The sequence below is a fragment of the Rhinolophus ferrumequinum genome, chromosome 20 (assembly GCF_004115265.2).
Source record: "Rhinolophus ferrumequinum isolate MPI-CBG mRhiFer1 chromosome 20, mRhiFer1_v1.p, whole genome shotgun sequence".
Taxonomy (NCBI): Eukaryota; Metazoa; Chordata; class Mammalia; order Chiroptera; family Rhinolophidae; genus Rhinolophus; species Rhinolophus ferrumequinum.
Genome location: NC_046303.1, coordinates 55,609,239 through 55,627,376, shown reverse-complemented (window position 1 = coordinate 55,627,376; position 18,138 = coordinate 55,609,239). Strand labels below are relative to the sequence as shown.

General features: G+C 41.8%; 1 protein-coding gene across 2 annotated transcripts in view; it reads left to right on the top strand.

The window, feature by feature from the left end:
* GLI3 (GLI family zinc finger 3) overlaps positions 1 to 18,138 on the top strand; it is a 274,513-nt gene that overhangs the window by 153,788 nt on the left and 102,587 nt on the right. For both annotated transcript variants that reach the window (XM_033088582.1, XM_033088584.1), the window contains one exon: positions 5,704 to 5,809. In XM_033088582.1, the coding sequence (XP_032944473.1) occupies positions 5,704 to 5,809 (106 nt within the window). The remainder of the gene's footprint in view (positions 1 to 5,703; positions 5,810 to 18,138) is intronic.

Sequence of the window (18,138 nt, the reverse complement as noted above, 5' to 3'; positions counted from 1 at the left end):
CTCGGAGCAGAGTAGGAAGGTCACGGATTGCCCCGTTACTGTAGACACTCCTGGTCAGGCATCCTGGGGTGTCCTCACAGGGGTTGGATCAGCTCTTTTCTTGTCCACAGCACATCTGTAGGCAGGATGTCTGAGCGAGGTAGTCTGTGTAGGTGTTGGGGGTCAGTCGACATGGTTACATCTCCCTTAGGCACCTGAACCCTGGAAAAGGCCTTGTAGGTGCCAAGGTGATGACAAGATACCAAGGCAGGAAGAGGCTGGGGTACCTCTCCCCCTGTCCCTGGATGGTGACAGTGCCCCCGCCCCCCTCTCTCTCTCTTTCTCTTTCTTTCTGTCTCTCCCTCCCTCTCTTTCCCTCTCCCCCTTTTCTCCCACTTGAGACCTCATTTGATAGGTGCCGGATAATTCTTTTGGTTTGAACATAGTGGATGTCGCCCACATTGGGGTTTTCATAATGTTTCTAGTGATGAGAAACATGTGCGTGAATGGGAGGAGGCTGGACATTCTTACGGGCAGGGCTGACCCTAATGACAGGAAAAATAATCTCTAATTCTGGTCTAGACTAAATTCCAAAGTCAATGGATGGACGATATCAGTATTTAAATAAGCCAGGAGAGCCTGTGCGCTAGACAGTTTACTCTCGTGGGTTCTCCTGTGCACTTTCCTGTGCACTTTCAGGCCACTCAGGTATCACTCGGCGAATTACTCCTTTACTGACTTAGATCTCTCTTTTTTAATCTACCATTTTTGTATGTAAATTTCAGACCTTAAAACATGGTTTCCCAGAATGGCATCCAAGAGATTTTATAGCCTGAGGAACTAAAACTATTTCTTGAGAGAATTATGCAACTGAAGATAAATCTCAAGTGTCTTTTCTCTGGCTACAGGTTATGATCAACCAAAGCTGTTGAGAAGAAACCTGAAAATCTCATTCCTAATGAAACCCTTAACGCACAGCATGATAGCAGCCAGCATGAAATCGAATACTGACAAGTGTACCCAGCACAAAGATTTTTACTATGCATTTCAATTTAAACATGTGTGAAGCCAATTATGTATTTATCAGGTTTAGACTTTCCTGCTCAAGCCTTGGATAATACGCACTCTTCAAATCTCAGCTTAGTATAGACGATTGGTCCAGCAGTCAAAGCTCTCGCAGGTCTGTAATAAATCATCTTTGCGACCATAAGCATGAACAGTTGACTGGTTACCACTGTTCCACAGACTCACCCCACCTGGTAGTTTTAATTCCCTCAGTACAATTGATTCCCCCAGTCCTGCACATTATTCTCCCGTCTTCCATTTAGCCCGTTAGTTTGCTGACAGTAGAGTACACAGCACTTAGCAGCTGGTTTGTGGAACCATCAGTCAGGAAATTGTATGATAAATAGGAGGTAGCCAGGTTTAGTGGCACTTCCTTCTGCTTCAGCAGTTTTAGCCTGAGTTTGGAAAAGTCATCATGTGGTGTTTTGTCAAGGGCCAGAACAGGAGATGGCTGCGGTGCAGTGACTTATTACACATACACTTGAATTATGATGCTCCACAGCTGCGCTGCTCATGTGTAAATAATAAACCGTGAGGTGGATGATTACGGTGGCTGCTACGACAGGGGCCTGTTCTTGTCATATGGGCTTTTTTGGACAGCTTCTTGGGCCCAGGATGGAATATGTGGCTGGGCTTCCACATACAAATGACAAGCCAGCATGCAAGGAAGCAGTCAACATTTGAGGGTTAGGGCTTTTTCTTTTTCTTCTCTTGTTTTTAGCAATGGTGAGGATGCATGCCACGTGATGCCACGTATCACTAACGGGCATACTCTTTCTGGTTTTCACTCTGCGTTTATATTGTTAAGCTGATGTCAGGCATGACTTTAATTGGAAGAGGTGTTCATTGCATTTTCTCAGAAAGTGGTTTAGAAGCATGATTTCCACTGACACAAGGTCTAATTGTTCAGGTAGACTTCATCAGTCTAGAACAAGTTATTTTAAACTAAATCAAGAGGGAAACAAATAGAAACAGTAAAATACTTAAATGAAAACCAGATGTCTTTGGTAAAATCAGATCATATCCTTAATTTTTGTTCTTTATTTAACCTAATTCCAGAATGCAGAATTTATAAATTGCCTTGGGACATAAATAAACACTGCAAACAATGTTACAAGATGCATCACAAACTTTCACTCAGAATTAACTTTGAAACTCACGAAACACGCTCAACAGTGAGAAATGACTGTAGTAATTGTGTTTTATATTTTCCTCTTCTCACATATTTTTGCAGTGCTTGGTCGTTGTCATTCATTCTGAAAGAAGGAGAGAGGGTGAGAGAGACAGTGAATTAAAATCATGTTAGAATAATTTCTTAAGAATGAGAAGATGACAGTGCCTTTTTTAATGTCCATGGTAATGTTGTAGGTTTTTCTTGGGGAAGAGAGTTTTCCAATGCTTGGGTATATTCCTTTGATTTTGAAGGATTAACTGGTTGGTCTTCACCCATTTGCACATAATCGCTGCAACTTAATTATGAATACCCATATAAGAGATAATGACTGCTAGTTCCTGGATCTATGAGGCATACCTTGAATGTGGAATGAGTTCACACGTTTTGAGTCCTGTGTGTTTGAAAAATGTGTATGTGCTTCGTCATAATTCATAAGTGTACCCACATAGAGAAAATCAGATAGTTATCTGGTGGAGAGAATTCAATCATGCAGAACACAGCCAAGAGCCAAGAAGTAAAAATATCTTCCGACTCTGACATAGTTGTCACAACTTACCTCAAGATGGCTACATAAACTGGCACATAGGTAAAGCCTTTGGGAGGTGGGTCGGATTTTATGAATGCTTAATTTACACACAATAGTAGGTTATTTCTCTGATTTCCAAGAGCAGAGAACATGTGTTAACTTTGAAGGCTGCTGGAAGCGAGCACATTTGCATCAGCAGCGACTGCTGAAAGGAGAGGAAGAGAAAGAAGTCGTGTCTGATGGCCATCCACCTGACCCAGAACTTGAATCCGACTCATTTGTGCCTGTTCCCAAATTTAAACTCAGGAAACATTCAGTGAGTTCAGTATGTGTCAGACTTTCAAACTAATGAAAAAAGATTATTTCACTTAATTTCATATTATTTTAATAAGGGTGAATAATTTTGATCAAAAATGGTTAAGGAGGAGATTTTGGCTCTGCAAGATTACTGTTCTGACAACAGTGCTGGATAAACTTTCAAACCTGGCACAGCAGCTATCCAGATTTCCATTACAAAAGCCCAACTCCGACATCCTTGAACATTAAGCCCTAAGTGGTGCACTCAAAATATAACTGACTTTTTTCATATGGACTCAATAAAATGTATAAAGTGGGATAAACGATCAGATAGTCAATATAGCCCTCACCTGTTGAATTCCAGCATTGTTGTCATGATATCACAGCGACAATGGTGGGACAATACCAAGATGGTTTCTTTTCTCCCTTTGGACCACCCTTTCCCTGCTTTATCTTACAACAGGCACAAAATACCTTGATAACTGACATTTTCAGTACAATAATTTTTTTCTAGCCACAGAAGTTTTCTAGGTTCTAAATCTGGTGGAATGGCAGCAGCTTTGAATAATTCCTTGGTCCTGTCAATGCTATGTTAATAGTTTTTCACTCTTATTTTGTTTTCTCATGACCATACTATCAGATTCTCAAAGGAAGGGCAAAATTCAGAACAAGAGAAGTAAAATACAATTTTTTTGAAAGTTTAAAAAGATGCTTGTTGAAGAAGATTTAGAAAGAAGAAATGTTTAGCAAGGAACATGGAAACCATCTGAATTCACCACATACACACAAAATAGTCCTCCACTGGGACTTGGGGACTATGGGTATCCCCTTGTCTGTGTTTGGTGCAGTCCACCCTTGACACCCCTCAAAAGGCCCTGTGTCACTTTTCCAGCCATTGCTGAGAACCTGTTCTCAGGCCTCATTTGGAAATCGCCTGTACCTCCTGCTACCCTCAGGCCTAGCAAACCTCCAGACTTGTAGAAATGACTGGAAGCCTCTGGAGGCATGTTCGTATACACTTCAGTTCCTGAGAGTGTTGCCAGTTCGTGGGCAATGGCAGCACCATGGCCACATGCAGGTGCCACCGTATGTGGGAGGAGCCACTGAAGGATAAGTTCGGCCTGTATGCCATAATACCAGGGTCATAGCCTTGGAGGCACACCTCCAGGTTTTAAACTCCTTTATTTTTCTTCTTGAAACTTGGAAAAACTTTAATGCCAGTTGCAAAATATCATCCATGCTCCTAGTGATAAAAATGTAGCAAAACTCTCTTCAGTTTTTGCAATGAATCACTATTAAAGAAAAAGTATTTCCAGATTTGTCAGAGATAATCAGCGTCTGTGTACAAGTAAGTGGGGTGGGGTAGAGGAGCTACTTTAAGTAAGTGTGCACATGGAACCCAGGGGAGGAGGGTGAACACCAGCCTGAACAGAACAGGAGGGGTGGCTGGCCTGGAGCCAAGGCGAATGTCAGGGCTGCAGGGCAGAAACCTCGGGTTGCCCCAGACCTCCCCGTCAGTCTCAGGGGTCAGCGTAAGCTCGTCTCTTGCCGCCAGGCTATGTGACTTTCTCCTGCCAAACTATAGATATGCTGCCTTTGTGTTGGGACTCTGGAGGTGTCACCCAGGCTGAGAAGAAGGGGAGCATGCATTTAAAAAAAGTATTTGTTGTATGTGGTGTGTGAGTGTGCACGGTATGTGTTGTGTGTGGTATGTGTCGTGTGTATGCACATGCGTGCGTGCCACAGATTCTATTTTGGTGCAAAAGTACTTGCGGTTTAAAAGGTTAACAATACTGATTGCAAAAACTGCACTTTACTTTTGCACCAACCTAATAGCAGGGACTTTAGAAAGGACTCCTTTCCTTAAATGCATCAAGAGTGTGTGAGAAATGAAACTAGTATTTATATTGCATCCTGGTCTAAAATTCACTTGACAGTGTAAATTTTGAAGAAAAACGAGTGCCTTATAATCTGTTCCCCTTGTTTTTTTTTTTTTTTTAATTTTATTGAGGAATATTGGGGAACAGTGTGTTTCTCCAGGGCCCATCAGCGCCAAGTCGTTGTCCTTCAATCTAGTTGTGGAGGGCGCAGCTCAACTACAAATCCAGTTGCCGTTTTCAATCTTTAGTTGAGGGGGGTGCAGCCCACCATTCCATGTGGGAATTGAACCGACAAGCTTGTTGTTGAGAGCTCGCGCTCTAACCAGCTGAGCCATCCGGCCGCCCCAACTGCAGCTCAGCTGCAGCTGGTTGTCTTCTAGTTGTGAAGGGCGCAGCTCACTGGCCCATGTGGGAATGGAACCGGCAACCCTGTTCAGAGCTCGCGCTCTAACCAACTGAGCCATCAGCCTCCTTCCCCTTGGTCTTCTGGCTCAGCCCTTCTGCTCTGGCTGGCCTTTCTCCCAGGGTAGGAATAGGTGTTGTTCTTCGCTGCTTTCCTGTGGGTTTTGGGTGGCACTCACAGGCCCTACTTTCTCGAGTTGACTCAGTCACCTCTGCAGTACCTCACACAGCCTCTAGCTGAGCTTTAAAGAGTTCCTCCAGAAGTCCTTCCAGTAGGCTGGGCATAGCTCATGAAGACAGTACAGAAATGTGGCTGCATGAACTGGAATTCTGTCTGTAAGTGTTCCTTTTATACAGGTTGGACTTGCTCTCTTTTTCAGACCCTCCTCACCTCTTTCCTGCGTTCCATCCTCCTGTGCCAATTGACGCAAGACACCATGAGGGGCGTTACCATTATGACCCGTCTCCAATTCCTCCATTGCATGTGTAAGTATTAAAACTTTACCCAGTAATGAAACAGAACAAAATACCGGCTGTTACTGTCTCAGAACTTTTTGTTAGAGCACGGCTATTGGCGTTGAAGACGTGATAGAAATATAAGGTTTACTTTTGAAATACAACAAGCCTGCCTAGACTCAGGGACGCAAACCCTTAATGCTTCCTGTAGAATGCCAGTCACACTGGGTGGCTGGCAAGTATTTCCTGTATATTTTGCGTACGTGTGTTCTGTGTGTACTGACTTAAAAAAGTAAAGGCCTAATGGAAGGTTACCACTCAGAATATGTATTTGGCTGAGAATGGGTGTGAAGTTTTTCTTGCTAAAATTTCTGTTAGGTGAACTTCCTGTCCCAGGTATCACAATGAATCGTAATGAATTTCTGTGGCAACTTTTCATGCCCCTGTGGTGTGTACACCAACAGGCATTTGATTGATGGGAACGTCACCCAAACAAAATGGCAGATGTGACTGAGCACAGGGGTTACAGGAGATAAAAGGAAAGAATGGTGGTGATAACATACATTAGAAAAGGGAGAAGAAAATCTCGGGAAAATAAATACTGTCTTACTTGGTTTGGGGGAAAAGGAATAGTAGACTTGCACACTAAAAAAAAATTCTTTTTGTAGTACTGTCCAGAAAACTGTCATGTACTATAATATCTGGAGCCACTCTCTGGAGGGGCTGCCCCTTACAAATGGCCTTCAGATATAGATATAGAGTTTATGTATATAGATAAATAAATGAATAAAATACACTTTGTCATATGCAGTAGTCACCCTTCATTCTGAGACAGTAAAGTTAGAAAACCACAAATAATACTTTGAAGAATAATGCTGGTTGTTTAGATGGTAGATTGCATCTCCATGGCTATTAGTTACAGCTGTGTAATTACATATATGCCGAGGAAAAATGAAGTTGTTTTAAAAAAAGTCCTCTTCTGTGAACAGAATTAATTGATATTAACAACCCTAACTACATGCCCAAGTGCACGTATAATATTTTACCAACAGTTTTTTGGATCCATCTCCCATTACTAAATTGTAATTTCAGAGCAGATTTGCCTGGAGGTAAGTAATAAATCTGTGTTGCAGACTTCTGTAAGCATTAACGGAAAAGGGGGTATTTATAGAGAAAGAATACAGAAACTTGTGACTTATTTTTTGACTTTTCACTGGAACACAGGTATTTCCAGGGTTCTAAAGCCTGCTCATAATACACTCAAATAAAACCAAGAGGCCAATTTAAAATACCCTATACAAAGGGAAGGAAATTCCAAATTCAGGCTGAAACCTGCCATATAATTCACCGGGTTATACAGAGGTTTTGCATGGCTGATTCTCCCAGACTCTACAGTCTCTGCAGTGCTATAGTAATTTAAATGAGATTCTCTGTGGAATTTCAGAGTTCTTCACTCTTTCAAAATCATGTTATAGAGAAATTTCAAAACATAAGTTTATGTGATAGAATGAACTGGTTCCTCTGGATTCATTATAGTTTGCCTTGTAATTAAATTCAAATATGAATTTATCAGTTAAAAATCCAAAGTCCTGCTTCTTTGGCAGAATGTGACAGCAAGCCCTCATAAATCCACACTGTGTGTCCTGTGTCCTATTGCTATGCCTATAGTATTAGCTCACGGGTGATAAAAACACTGCAAGACAATTTAGGTCGAGTGTCAAGAATCCTGGGGGTGGGGGTTGCATTTCAGACCTCACTGGTGAGCTGGGATTTTAATAATTCCTGCTTTTTCAGTCACACTTAAAATACTTCAGCAATTGACTAAATTGTCCTCCAGCTGCCTAAATGTATAGTTATATAAGATTCTTAATGCAAAGCTAGTAGATAATGCTGAGTTTCAAAAGAGAAGTTCTGGAAAGTTCTGAAAGGGAAATGTCATCACTGTGGGCACAGTGTGGTGAGCACGTGGATCCGTGGCCTCCTGGAATTAATTGCTAGTCATCGAGGGGTCCTGGGTGGAGACCTTGAGTTTATGAAGGAGGCTCTGAGAAACTATCTGATGCCACCCCTCTGAGCCTTTATAACTTGACATTCTCTGCGTTGACCTCAGTGACCTTCTGGCCCTGCCTGGCAAACGCTCAGTTAAACTCCTCACCCTCAAGACCTCACCTCCCTGTGTCTCAGAGGCTGTCCTCATAGCGCCTGTGTGCTTTTATTGTAGTGTGCATTCTCTCGTCTGCTGATTGACTGCTCAATGGTCACTGCTCCTGCGAGTCTGGCAGCCAGTGCCCAGCTCTCGGCCAGACACTTGGTAAAAGATGCTCAGGAGACACCCAGGTTGTCCAGTCTAAGACATGGACAAGCGCTGCAGAGCTTGAGCCCTCCCCTGGTTTGCACTCACCTGTGCTGGGAACTCTGGTTGTATTGATTTCACTCGTGGAAATGAAGTTACCTGCCTTTTCCAACTGAGTTCCATGAAATGTTCATGTGAGCACTCTTTTTTTTTTTTTCTTTTTTTTTTTGTTTTTAAGTTTTCTTTAAATATTTCTTTGCGGGGGGGACACTACACCTCTACTCAATTAAGAGCAATATTTTTAACAGTACAGAGGTCTTTTATTTTTTCACACGTATCATGCTGTGAATTCATAGGGAATGGGTCCCAGCAGCTCAGGCTCCTTCCCATTGGTTCTCACACAGCGCGCTTCTCTGGGTGGGGCAGGCTGGTGCTTCAGTGAACCCAGGGACCTTTCTCTTTGGCTTCCTTCTTTTTTTGACCGTTTTCCTTCACCCATTTCAGGAAGCTATCTCAGCTCTTAGAGTGGTTAATATGCTCAATACATACATTAATTCTCTTGGCAAGAATCTTGCCCTTAACTTGTTTGTTTACAATAATGCCAGCCGCATGCTGGGTGACACTGTAGACCCTTCTAGTTTTGCTGTGGTGACATTTGTGGGGCATTCCTTTTTGAACAGTGCCCGTTCCCTTGTTGTCTACAATGTCACCTGTGGCCACAGGAACAACTCCATGTTTTCTAAAAGGCCGAGAGAACAGCGGAGGCCTCTCCTCTCTCCCTTAGTGTTGGTCATTTTAGGGAATTACTGCAAGATGGAGGTCCTGGCTGAACAAAAGTCATGTGAGCACTCTTAAAAGCAGGGAATGTTACCAAATCCAAGTTTGCTGCTCCAAGTTTCAAAAGGACGAAACTCAAAAGGTCAGAGTTTGGAGTAAGGAAAGGTTTATTGATTGAGAAGGCGCCAAGCGGGAAGATGGGAGACCTAATGGAGCCTCAGCTCCATCTTGATCACAGGACTAGATTAAGGGTTTTCAAGGGGTTAGGGGAACAGCTATACAGAAGTGCTCGTGGGGTGAGTTTTAATTGGAGGACCTTGAACTTGGCTATTCATGATAAAGGGGCATCAGCACCGGATCTTCCTGGACAACGGATCCTTGGCTTCTGAAAGGGATCTGGTGTTCGTTCAGGTTCTGGTTATGTCCTGGTCCTCTGGCTCAGTCTGTGCGTGCGTGCGTGCGTGTGATGGGGGTGTGGTGGGGGCACTTTGATTCCAGTGTAGCTGAAGGTCAAATTCTCTCCTCTGTGCATCCTTTGGCTTCACGTCTTGTGGTTTTGGTCTGTTGTCTCTGAAAAGCAACTCTGTATCTCCTAAACAGGATAGGAGCTTTTGAGCTGGTTCTGCGGTTACAGGAGCTGTGAGCAAATGCTGAGAGTTAGCATTTGAGGCACTTGGGGTTATGACAAATCCTGAGCTTTCTGTCCTGGCCTGGCTCAGTCATGAATTCCGGGGTTGCTTTTGTATCTTCTGAGTGCCATGAGTAGATGTCTGTGATTACCTTAGGAGTGGAGGTAATCTAGGCAGATGTGGCTTGGTTACTGAAATCTTAAAAGCATGTCTTTGCTGAGGGGTAAAGCAGTGATCTGGAAAAATGAAATAATTTCATCTAGAACTTGAATTCCAAAAGGCTTGCTATATAATTGTATTATGGACAATGAGATCAAGAGAGCTTACAGAGTTTTTAAGATATTTTTAATCATAAGAAGACAAAATTTGGGGGCATTCTCATTATTTTGTACACGTAATTTTTCTTCTGGTGCCAACTTTAAAAATGTGTAAGTCTCAAACAGGATTTGTGCTGATGATGGCAATACTCACAGATCTCTGTTTAGAAGGATGGCAGGCGTGATAATTATGCTATCACATCCTATCATTAAAGACTCCATTGAAAGGGGTTTATAAATTGCTCCTAGTTTTAGATAAACCACCCTATATTAAGGCATCAATGATATGGTACAGAATTAAATTAAAATCTCATAAAATGAAATATGTTCAGTATTAGCTGTTTGACACTTAATTTGCCTCTGAATGAGTCGAGGAAATCACAAATTAACCTGCCTTTGTTTTTCCAACCATGGCTTATTAGGTGTTAGAACAACTGCAATTACAGCCTAATAATAGCCACCAAGCCTTATAAATATGTACGGAAATATGTCAGTGTGTGTTAAAGAGCCCAGTGTGCTAAATGGAATGCCTTTGGCTTCCCCTGCTCTCTCTCATAGTGTCCCCACAGTGTATGGCTAGGCAGTGTAGATCAGAGTGTAGAATCCGAGATAGTTTCAAATACAGTACTGGCAATTTTTGTTAGAATTTATTAGTATTTTCTTTCTTAAATACAAATCATGAATTTAGATTCAGAACTTATAAGTGGGACACGGAGTATCATTTTTCTCCTCAGCTGTCACTAAAGATTGTCATGTAAAATGTACAATTCCTGCATTGTGTTTATTTAACTCAAGCCGTTTGAATATTAAAAAACACTGGATCTGAGGAACTTTCCCTTTTTTTCTGAAAGTTATTCTTCACTGAATTCACCAGGACTTATTCCTCATAGATAATTGGAGTGTTTCTCTTGCTCTCTCAAATCATTTGCTTTGACCACACATTCCATGTTTTATTAAGCCATATAGAAAAAAATACAATGTTTTAGAAAAAATATCAGTGACTCCATTTTATTATATTAATGAGATTATTCGGAGTATTGATGACAAAAACTGAATCTATATTCACATAGTCAAAGCAGTAACTTTGTGTGAATATTTTCACTTCTTGGTCCTCTGTCTGTTTCATGCCTTGCGTTGTTTACCCCAGGACTGTTCCTTGTGCAAACCCAGGAGGCATTATTGTATTCTGTGGGAATATAATAGAGGCGAAAAACGACTACTTGTTTTACAATTTTACTTGGAAACTTAGATAGTTGGAATATTACATCCCCCTCCCCCAGAATACAGTTGTATTTTCAGGTGACTACTCTCACATTACGCAAGAAAGTATTCTTTTGCTTGCATTTTGAGTGTGTGTGTTTTTTTTTTAATTTAGTGTTAGAACTCATTTAAGCCGTCTTCCTTTTAAAAAACCAGACCTAATATATTTGTGGAAACCCTAAAATAAAGTTTTAAATTCCACATTCATTCTGGATTTTTACTTGGGGAAAAATATCTTTTACACACAACTTTTTTAAGCCCAAGTTTTCTCGTGTATGGACCAATATGAATTGAATTTTAGACTGTCCAGTTTCTTCATGTGAGCTCTGCAATTCATTTTCTGAAGCAGCGGACGTAGTTACCAATCCGTTGCAGTAACTTAGGCCCATAGGTCTTGCCAGTTGAGCTGAGAGCTGCCCTGTTTTGTGCCATGGATGTGAACAGTAGTGTACCCCAAGCTGCATCCCAGGCCAGCACTTTAATTCATTTTAGAAAACCAGCTTCATCTTTTCTCTCTTAGGAGAATGAGCACTCACGTACCGTTCTACTCAGCAGCTCTTTTTTCTTAGTTGAGTCAATGTGGCTGTTTCCAAGGCCGCCTGATTCACTGAAATTATTCCACCTAAGTAAGAAGAGCTGTTCTTCTCGCTAAAAGTGGTTCACTTCCTGGCACCTGGGGAGAGGATGCAGTACAGGGTAGATCATTAATATTAGCTGTGAAATAGAATGCACTGGAAGTAGTAAGGATTCACCCCCATGATTATGACTGCCTTTTAGAAATGAGAGCAGGGAGATGACTGGTAAGTTTGGAGTATGAATAAATACATTTTTTTTCCCCAGAGAGTGAAAAAGCTCGAAGAAAAGATGTATCATTATGGTAAAAGCTTAGAGAAAGAGGAAGTAGAAGACCAGAGGTACTACCACTCAGTCGCTCCTCCCCCGCTCCCTGAACTCCACGTGTTGCATGTACTAGGTACTGTGATTATTGGGAGCTCATGTAATAGCTATTCAAAAGTAGCCTTCAGTCTAGCCACCTACTTAAACCTTTGTGATGGGCCCAAAACACGTAATAGTGATTTCATTGTTTTAATTCCCAGAGAAGCCTCCAGTAAAATGCAGAAATGAGGAAAACCTTGTATTAGTATTTGGGGCATAACTAGTTTGGAATATTTTAATAGTACAATTTAAAACTAACAAAGGAAAGTTCTTTATTCCCCTAGTGTTTGCACTCTACCATAAACAGTATTAAGACTAGTAAAGTGTAATGACATATCAGATTACATCAAATACTGTAGCTAACATTGTGTAATAATCCCCTCTCCCCAAAAAAGAAAGAATGAGCTAGATTTTAATTACATCTCCTGAAGCCAAAGACTGTGTATTTCTTTGCTTTTGCTAGGTCAAGACCATGACTTTCACATAGTAGCTCTTAAATAATTATTTTCAGTGATGGTAATGACTTGTTTCTTAGGGTACTGCAGGACAAATGTCATCATCTTTTGTTTTGTTTGTTTACTTTTGTTAGAATGTGTCACCTCATGCCAACAAAGCTGTTGCACTTAAGACTCAAAATCACAAGCTTGATTACCACTTAAGATTATATTAAAAGTACCTATTGCAATGTCAGATGCCAAATATTAAATCCGTTACTGGTTGTGAAGCAGGTTACCATTTAATGTACATGGCTGCTTCCCAGGCCCCTCACATGGAAATAAAATTAATGAAATTAGCAATCTTAAGTAGACAACCTAAGAAGAATAGCAAAATTTTATAGATAAGAGAAAAAACAAAAATGAATAGACAACTCCCATGGAAAAAAATTAATAATGACCATAGCTGTAACGTGACATGTTTGAGTACTACTTCCTATAGGCTAGGCACACTTTAGAGACTTTATATAATTAGCTCATATCATAGAGCAACCCTGTGATGAAGTTATTGTGACTGGCCTCATTTTAAGAATATGGAAATCCTGACACACACAACCACACAGCGTAGGAGTAGGTCATGCCACTATTTTAACTCAGGCATCAGACGCTATACCCCTTGCTCTTAACTTCCACGTTCCATACATGAAAATGAACACTGCACACCTTGCTGCTCTAGTTTCTACTTCCTGGATGAGAACAAAGAATTCTAATAACACCCTATGAGAAGTGTCCTGTGTTTGTGGCTGTCATTGTCTTTTGCAAATTTCCAAGGTAGGGATATGGCCATGGAGAAGAGCTGGAAAAAGCCTTTGACCTGATAAGTCTTTCTGTAGCCAAGCAGTCAGACTTACATCAGTGTTTGCTGCTGTGGAACTTGTGACACCAAACAATCAGACAATTTACATATACAGCTACAGGGAATGATTTGATAATTGTGATTCATCAGCTTGGTAGAACATTGAACAATACTTAACAATCACATTTGAGAAGACCGTATTGAAACATGGGTGAATGAACATCAGTGGTCACAGCAGTTTACCCAGTAAGCCGTGTTGGCATAGTTCACAGAGTGCATCTGCCTGGAACCTTCTTCCCGCACACAGCCATGGCTTGCTTGCTCCCTCACTCACTTCTTGCATTTCTCTGCACAGGTATCTCCTTACCTGAGACGTCTTTTATGAAGAACTATCTAATGAACAGGAGTTGGCAAACTTAGCCTTAGGAGTGAAATCTGGCCCATGGCTTGATTTTGCAATAAAGTTTTATTGGAACACAGTGACCCATGGCAGCTTTAGCAATCCAGGGCAAAGTTAAGTTGCTGACACAGGGAGAATATGACCCATCAGAGCCTAAACTGTGAAGTTTGCCAGCCCCTGATCAAAGGTAGCACCCCCTTTCGAGTCTACTCTTTTGCCCTTTCCTTGCTTTATTTTTCTTTCTTTTTTTTAAAGCAATTGTCATACACCGTATTTCCTACTTTCAGGTTTTCTTACTGTGATTCCCAACATTTTTCATTGCAATATCAATTCAAAAAAGAACACGTCTTATTTTCATTATTGTTTCTTGTAATAAACTGAAAAAATGTAAAGCCTGCCTAATTTTAAGAAGTACCTTAGATTACTTACATACATTAGTTCATTGTGCAAGTGTGAAAATGTGGGTGAGTTACAATTCCTAAACTTCAGAAATTTTAATGAGCTGGTGACATGAATCCTGATCAACCATTACTTTATTTTGCTTTAACAAACAAGCATGAAACAAATGAATTGTACCCACTCTGTCTTGCAGTATTTCTAATGGCTGAAGGAAGTATTGAATTTTGGTCACCAGTTGCAGAGAAAGCAGGCCCTAATTAGAGTGTGTATGCAGAGTCCCAGTGCAGCTTCAAGAATACAGTTCCCGTGTTGTTTGCGTTGCTCTTGGCAGTCAGGCCGGAGCAGACACGCACTGACATATTCACGGGCCCTGGCCCAGAGGCTGCGCGATGGAGCCCACTGTTAAACCTGTTGGGGGCCTGGGGGGTTCTGAGCTGGAGTGGGCTTTTCTCTTTGAGTACAGTGCTTCTACTCACATTAAGCCTGGCTTCAAAGAAAACAGAAATTTACTGTCATCATTTTACTTATTTTTCAAAATATATGTTTGAAAAAAAATTGAACTTTAACATATTTGTCCCAAAGGGAAGACGTTTTTGGGTTAGTGTATGTGGTGACTACCGCCCAAACCAAAGCGGCCTGCCGCTCTTCCTCTGTGGCCCGCTCTCTCACTTAGGTAACAGAGCCTGCTTTTTCCACCTAAACAAAGACATGCCATTTCCTATAGCTGCACTGTGCTGAGTTCATTTTAGACCTTTCCCCAGGGGAACAAAGGCCAGGGACACAGGGGCTGCCTGTCATTCATTCCTTTCTGTTATTGTTGCATCCCCACCCCTGCCCACAGTGAAATTCATACATCAAAAAATAAAATGCCAGCAGATTTGTTTCCAGGAAACTGCTTGCTAACTTTCTGAATCCTAAGTAGCAAATTAGCTAGATTTTTGCATCTTTGGTGATCCAAGCAAACCAAGCATACTAAAAGGTAATAGCAGGACAAAGGCAAGTGTTGAAATTCGTTCTTTCAGTATTGAGGTAGGGATGTTTTTGCAGAACATTCAACGATAAGTATATTGAAAAGAAATATGAAAAAATTCCTTTTTTGGGGGGGGGAAGGGGAACAGGATTTTATTGGGGATCGGTGTGTACTTCCAGGATTTTTCCAAGCCAAGTTGTTGTCCTTTCAATCTTAGTTGTGGAGGGCACAGCTCTGCTCCAGGTCCGGTTGTTAGTTGCAGGGGGCACAGTCCATCATTCCTTGCGGGAGTCAAGGAGTCGAACACACAACCTTGTGGTTGAGAGCCCGCGCTCCAACCAACTGAGCCATCTGGCCACCCAGGAGCTGAGCGGCAGCTTATTGACTTCATTCTAGTTGCGGAGGGCGCAGCTCGCTGGCCCATGTGGGAATCGAACCAGCAGCCCCTTTGCCCAGAGTTCGCGCTCTAACCAACTGAGCTACCTGTCCGCCCTGAAAAAAAAATTCTCGACCATTTTTAGTTGTGATATGATCTTTATAAAAGATATATCAGAATAGCAGTGAGCATCAGTATATTGCAGTTGGGTAAAATTTAACAAGTTAAATGGCTTATGGGTCCCACGTTTACCTCATCGAGTGTTAACCTAGCTGAACTGCTGACATTGCATCAGTTTTTGTAACTCCGGATATACACTGCACCTCTGCCTCTCCTCTCTTTCTACACACACACACACACACACACTAGGGAGAAAAGAATGCAGAGAGCAAAGTAAAAAGTGGCAGGAACTGCTTTAAGTCATGCGGTGCAATACCAGTCAAGAAAAAAATAAGAGTCTGACCTAAAGCTCTAGATTTTCTAAAATCCAATCACCTAGTATTCTGAGCCATCCCTCATCTCACATGTTTATAAGTTATAGATATTTAAAACTTTCTCATACGGCCACAGGGAGATTACAGATTCACTAAAAAGCACTCAGTTGGGACTATTATAGGGAATAAGAAGCTTAGCTTCCATCCAAAAATCTAAACTAATAACCAAAATGAACGTATGTACAGTTGCAATTGAAAGCATTCTTTTAAAGGTTTATCTGTGAGGGTCCCTCAGCACTAAGTACCTGTGAATTGTTCCCAGAGAGACTATGCTCCCCAGACCCCATCATCCCCCCGGGACCCCATCACCCCCAGGTAGTAAGAACTCTGCCTGTGGGCAGTTATGTCAATTCAGTGCATTAAGTGATCCCTGGGACCTGACAAGGTCAATGTGCGTCTCCTACTACCTGGGATTGAGTTAGGCATTAGCCACCAACACTCTTTAAGTACATTCAAATAGTATCCAAATATTGCCCAGTGCCTTAGAAGTGAACAGTATCCCTATTACACGGGAGGTGGGGAGAGAGAGGCGCTGGCAGTTAAATAATCTGCCTCATTTGCAAAACAAATCGCCAAACCCTGTTGCTTGAATATGATTTACATTTTTAAGAAAGCATCCAGCATTCAAGCATTCTCAATTTACTAAAGGCTTCTTACCTCTATTCAAAGTAATCTCCGGCTCCCCAATAAAACAAAATCCCTGTATTCCTAGTCTGCATTGCTTTCAACCTAAACAATGCACGCTAGTGAAAGTTTTCAGAAACATGTTCACAATTGTAAATCGATAGCAAAGGCAAACAGATCTTTAAAGGGGACTCTGATTTTAAAAGGTTTTTCATGACTGACCCGGTGGCTCAGGCGGTTGGAGCTCCATGCTCCTAACACCAAAGGCTGCCAGTTCAATCCCCACATGGGCCAGTGGGCTCTCAACCACAAGGTTGCTGGTTCAATTCCTCGACTCCTGCAAGGTATGGTGGGCTCCACCCCGTGCAACTAAGATTGAACACGGCACCCTGAGCTGAGCTGCTGTTGAACTCCCGGATGGCTCAGTTGGTTGGAGCGCGTCCTCTCAATCATAAGGTTGCCAGTTCGACTCCCGCAAGGGATGGTGGGCTGTGCCCCCTGCAACTAGCAACGGCAACTGGACCTGGAGCTGAACTGCGCCCTCCACAACTAAGACTGATAGAACAACAGCTTGACTTGGAAAAATTCCTGGAAGTACACACTGTTCCCCAATAAAGTCCTGTTCCTCTTCCCCAATAAAATCTTTGGAAAAAAAAAGTCAGAAAATTTAAATTTAAAAAAAAATAAAAGGTTTTTCGTATCATAGTTGCCTGGGATGTAACAGATTAATATTAAAATTATACTGCATTATATAAATGTTTATATCACCTAACATGTTGGATTTACTTACTTAAAGTAACTATTTTATGTATCTTCATTATTTACAACACACACACACACACACACACACACACACACACAGACACAGGCACAGACACCACTTACTTCTGTCCATTTTCCTTGTAGTAATCTCATCCTGTCCTTGGGATTAGTCAGTAAAAGTCTGCATGGACTTAATGGAAATAGCCCAGAGGGGGAAAGAAGGTCAGCCTCACGTATTGTAATCTTGTTTTAACAATCACAATATGGTCACTTCAGACTTTGGATTTCAGGATTGCAAGATACATGCAGTTACTAGATTACAAGAAGAGTACGGGTCAAGATTCTACTGGACACGGAGTTGGGAAGTGGAGGTGGAAAGCAGAGGTCTACCCTGCAAGAGGCTGCACTAAGCCCTGCTGAGGAATTCTCCTGGTTGAGAGTGTCATTCGCTGTTTGTGAGAGAATTTTCAAAGTGTGCCCTTGAGCATATATGCTTCTCTCTCTTCCTTCTCTCGAATGTGGATAGCAGGCTGTGTGCATGTGACTTGGTGGTTGGTTCCTGCACTTACAAGTCCTGCCAGGGGTCTGAAGCACACTCAGAAGATACATTGCAACATATTTAATTTGGGTTAGCTTCCCCACCTTTCCCATTTCCTGACCCAGGCAGATATAGGACTTTTTCGTTATTTTGGTTTTGTTTGTTGTTTTCTGTTTGTTGTTTGGAAGGAGGTATATAGAAGTTGAATTGGAAGGAATGAGAAGTAGAGAACTCCTTGATCCCCCCGCGGGTGTATGGAAGGAAACACCCTTCTTGATCAGTTTGCTTTGTCTG